Consider the following 3,253-nt stretch of genomic DNA (forward strand, 5'->3'; position numbering starts at 1 on the left):
ATATATATATATATATATATATATATCTATAAATATTTATATTTATACATATTCATGCATGAAAAATTTTTTATCGGGAATTCTGAAAAATTACGAAAAACTTTAAAAAAAATTTTCAGCAAGAATAACACGTTATATTGTTGAGTGGGAAATTATAACTAACGGTTATATTATTATTAGTCGATATTTGCTAAATATTTACTAATTTTTAATATTTATCGAAAATTGAAAGAAGTAAAATCGATATTTTTTATAAAAAAAATTTTTTTGTTGGTTTGAAATAATCTATTGCAAACCACGATAAATTTTGCAGAGCACATGAGCATTTGCATAGAGTATGTCGACGCATCTTCCCAAGCGGCGCAAGATGTTCGTGAAATGGGTGTGCAAACGGAAGAGTATAAGGAAAACGATGACAAACAGTCTAATGTCGATTCGCCTTCCAGTCGATATTACGAGACTACCGAAAGTGTATCTACGTCTGAAAGTGAATTAGGGATGAACTCGGATCCTGAGATCTGCGAGAAGAACCATAAGGGAGTGATTATTCAAAAGGATTCAGAAATTATTGTTCTGAAAAACGAGCTTGGTGTATGAAATGATACATTCGATTTTCAAAATATCGTCATCAAAATAGTCTTTTTTTTAGAATTTTGTATAGTTTTTAGACTTTCTAAATTTTAAAATATTTCAAAAAATTCTTGCATAATTTCATAATTTTTTAAAGAAAATTTCTTAGATATTTTTGTAAGAATATTTCTAAAAAGTGCTGCAAAAGTTTATTTTCTAAAATCTATTTTTTAAAAATTTCTTGGAAAAATATTCTTATAATATCTTATAATAATTTTAAGAATTTGTTATATTTTAAATTTATGAAGATTTCTAAAAAATATCTAAAATATCTAAAAAATATCTTAAATTTCCTCAGATTCTAAATTTCTTCGGAAATTATGGAATAAGAGAGACATATTAGAATATTTCGAACCATGTATATAAAAAAATTTAGAACAAATAAATTTTTTTCAATATTTCTGAAAACCATTCTAATTTATATTTTCAAAATCTGAATAATTTTCTAAAAACTTATAAAATTATACACAGAAATTCTAAAAAATTAAAAAATTTATAGAAAAACTTTGAAAAATTACATTATAAAAATTCTTAGAAAAAATTTTTGCAATTTTACATAAATAAATTCTGAAATATTCTAAGATTTTTAAAACTTCTTATTCTATGATTTTTGAGAAAAACTTATAAAATCTAATAAAGTTTAATTCATTTTTAAAGAAATCTTTATAAATTTAATATATGAATTAATATACGAATTCTAATAATTATGAAATAATATGAAAAATTTATTTACAAGAGCTTTATATATGATTATAATGAATCTGTGAATTTTATTATATGTTCGCTTTTCAGATGAAGGAGGATGAGCTGGAAGAGCTGCGGGAGCTGAATAAGCATATGCAAACGCTGTTAAGAGAGAAGGATGAAAATACATGCATTCTGAGACGTAACATTAATGTAAATCGCAGTATTTACTCCCGACTAGTTCAATTAAAAGTTTGTGTAATTATTTGAATCTCGCGTCTCTAGACCCTGCAAGAAAAGTTGAAAGTAGTGAGCAACAGGCGCGACGACGAGGTAGAAGATTTAAATGCAAAAGTAATAGTATTGAATAATTTTATACAATTTTATACATTTCTTTGTCCTAAAATTTGTGGATACTATCGTATTGTTTTTCTTACAGCTTTCTTCCTTCGAGTGTCTGGTGGATCAGTTGAAAGCGGAGTTAGCTAGAAAATGTCAAGTTTGTTATTTCCAGACGCAGGAAATCCAGAAACTTAGAAAAGAAGTTAAGGAGACAGAATTACTTTCCATGGAAAACGAGTCGCTTACGGTTCGTACATACAAAATGTAGTAAACGCTGTGCAATATATCTAATTCCTTAGAGCAATCATCTTTTTAAAGAGTTATTTTTAAAAATCCATTTTCAGAAACAGATAAAATCTTACGGTTCGTATAATGTTTTTTATTTTATTTTTTATTATTCTTAAAATAGAAAATATGATTTTATATTTTGAGCTATGCGGGCCATAAAAAATTCGCAAGCGAGCCGTAGGTTAAGACTTCACTGTCTTAGAAGAAACCGCGGATTTGTTTTAATGTATTAACATGTGTAAATGTGTGATGAATTAGCGGAAGGTGAAGGAAATGGAGCATTTATCAAGAGAGGCTGAGAGCTGCGGTATCGCTTTAGAGCAGATGAAAAATGTCTGGCGGGAACGTGATATGCTTCAAAAGCAATATCACGAGCAAAGTTGCACGTTGGCGGACAGAGAAGACGAAATAAAACGACTATTGACGTTGATAAAGCAAATGTCTGTTACGGCTGACACTCGTGAGGTGCGTCATTTGGCTACGTGCGTCACATTGCAATCCATTAATTTTAATGTCGATTTAATTAATAATAGGAAATAAATTATTCGAGAATACCGGTACGGCTACATTGTCTTAATTTATAATTAGAGTGGAACAGTATAAATACAATCAAAGAGATTTTACGAATTGCAGATTTTACCGATCATTACGAAGATATGTCATCAAAAAAAATTTGTAGTTTTAAATAATGAAAAAAAATTATAGGCTCGTAGAGTAGAGATCATTTTTTAATAAATACTTTCTTCATTTTGCAGATATATCTACAGTCTTGGCTATAAGTATCTAAAGCACACACAGAAAAATACATGTCACGTAATTACACGTAGCACACAGCAGCGCTTGTAACGCGCTCAAAAAACGTTTATGCAAGTAAATTTCAGGCACTGCTGTGTTACGTGGAATATATCGCCTTTAATTATTAATCACTTGTTTAAAAAATTTATACGTCTACAACTCTATTATAAGTTTATCATAAATTTATTTTGAATTCTAGTAAGTTCAATACTTAATTAATATTCAAGATTACCAAATTAAAACAAATCGATTTATTATATAAAATCTCCTTTGAACAATTTTATAATATATTCTTCAAAAGAAAATAAATTCTTTTGAATACATGATAACGAGTTTTTCTCTAAAATTTGTAATAAGTATATTTTAAAATTATTATTAAGAAAATATTCTTTGTTAAAGATAACTGTTATTTTTTAAAGGAAAGAAAGTAAAATGAACAATCACTTTTCTTAGTGAAATAATATTTTTCTGTGTGTGTGTGTGTGTGTGTGTGTGTGTGTGTGTGTGTGTGTGT

General features: G+C 27.6%; 1 protein-coding gene across 1 annotated transcript in view; it reads left to right on the plus strand.

Moving 5' to 3' along the window:
* Positions 1-318: 318 nt before the first annotated feature.
* Positions 319-3,253, plus strand: part of LOC105619309 (paramyosin-like) — a 34,525-nt gene continuing 31,590 nt past the window's right edge. Inside the window, exons 1-5 of the mRNA XM_012200831.1 lie at positions 319-591; positions 1,423-1,527; positions 1,600-1,668; positions 1,754-1,903; positions 2,203-2,409. Coding sequence (XP_012056221.1) covers positions 319-591; positions 1,423-1,527; positions 1,600-1,668; positions 1,754-1,903; positions 2,203-2,409 — 804 coding nt within the window. The remainder of the gene's footprint in view (positions 592-1,422; positions 1,528-1,599; positions 1,669-1,753; positions 1,904-2,202; positions 2,410-3,253) is intronic.

Source organism: Atta cephalotes (genome assembly GCF_000143395.1).
Source record: "Atta cephalotes unplaced genomic scaffold scaffold00020, whole genome shotgun sequence".
Lineage (NCBI taxonomy): Eukaryota > Metazoa > Arthropoda > Insecta > Hymenoptera > Formicidae > Atta > Atta cephalotes.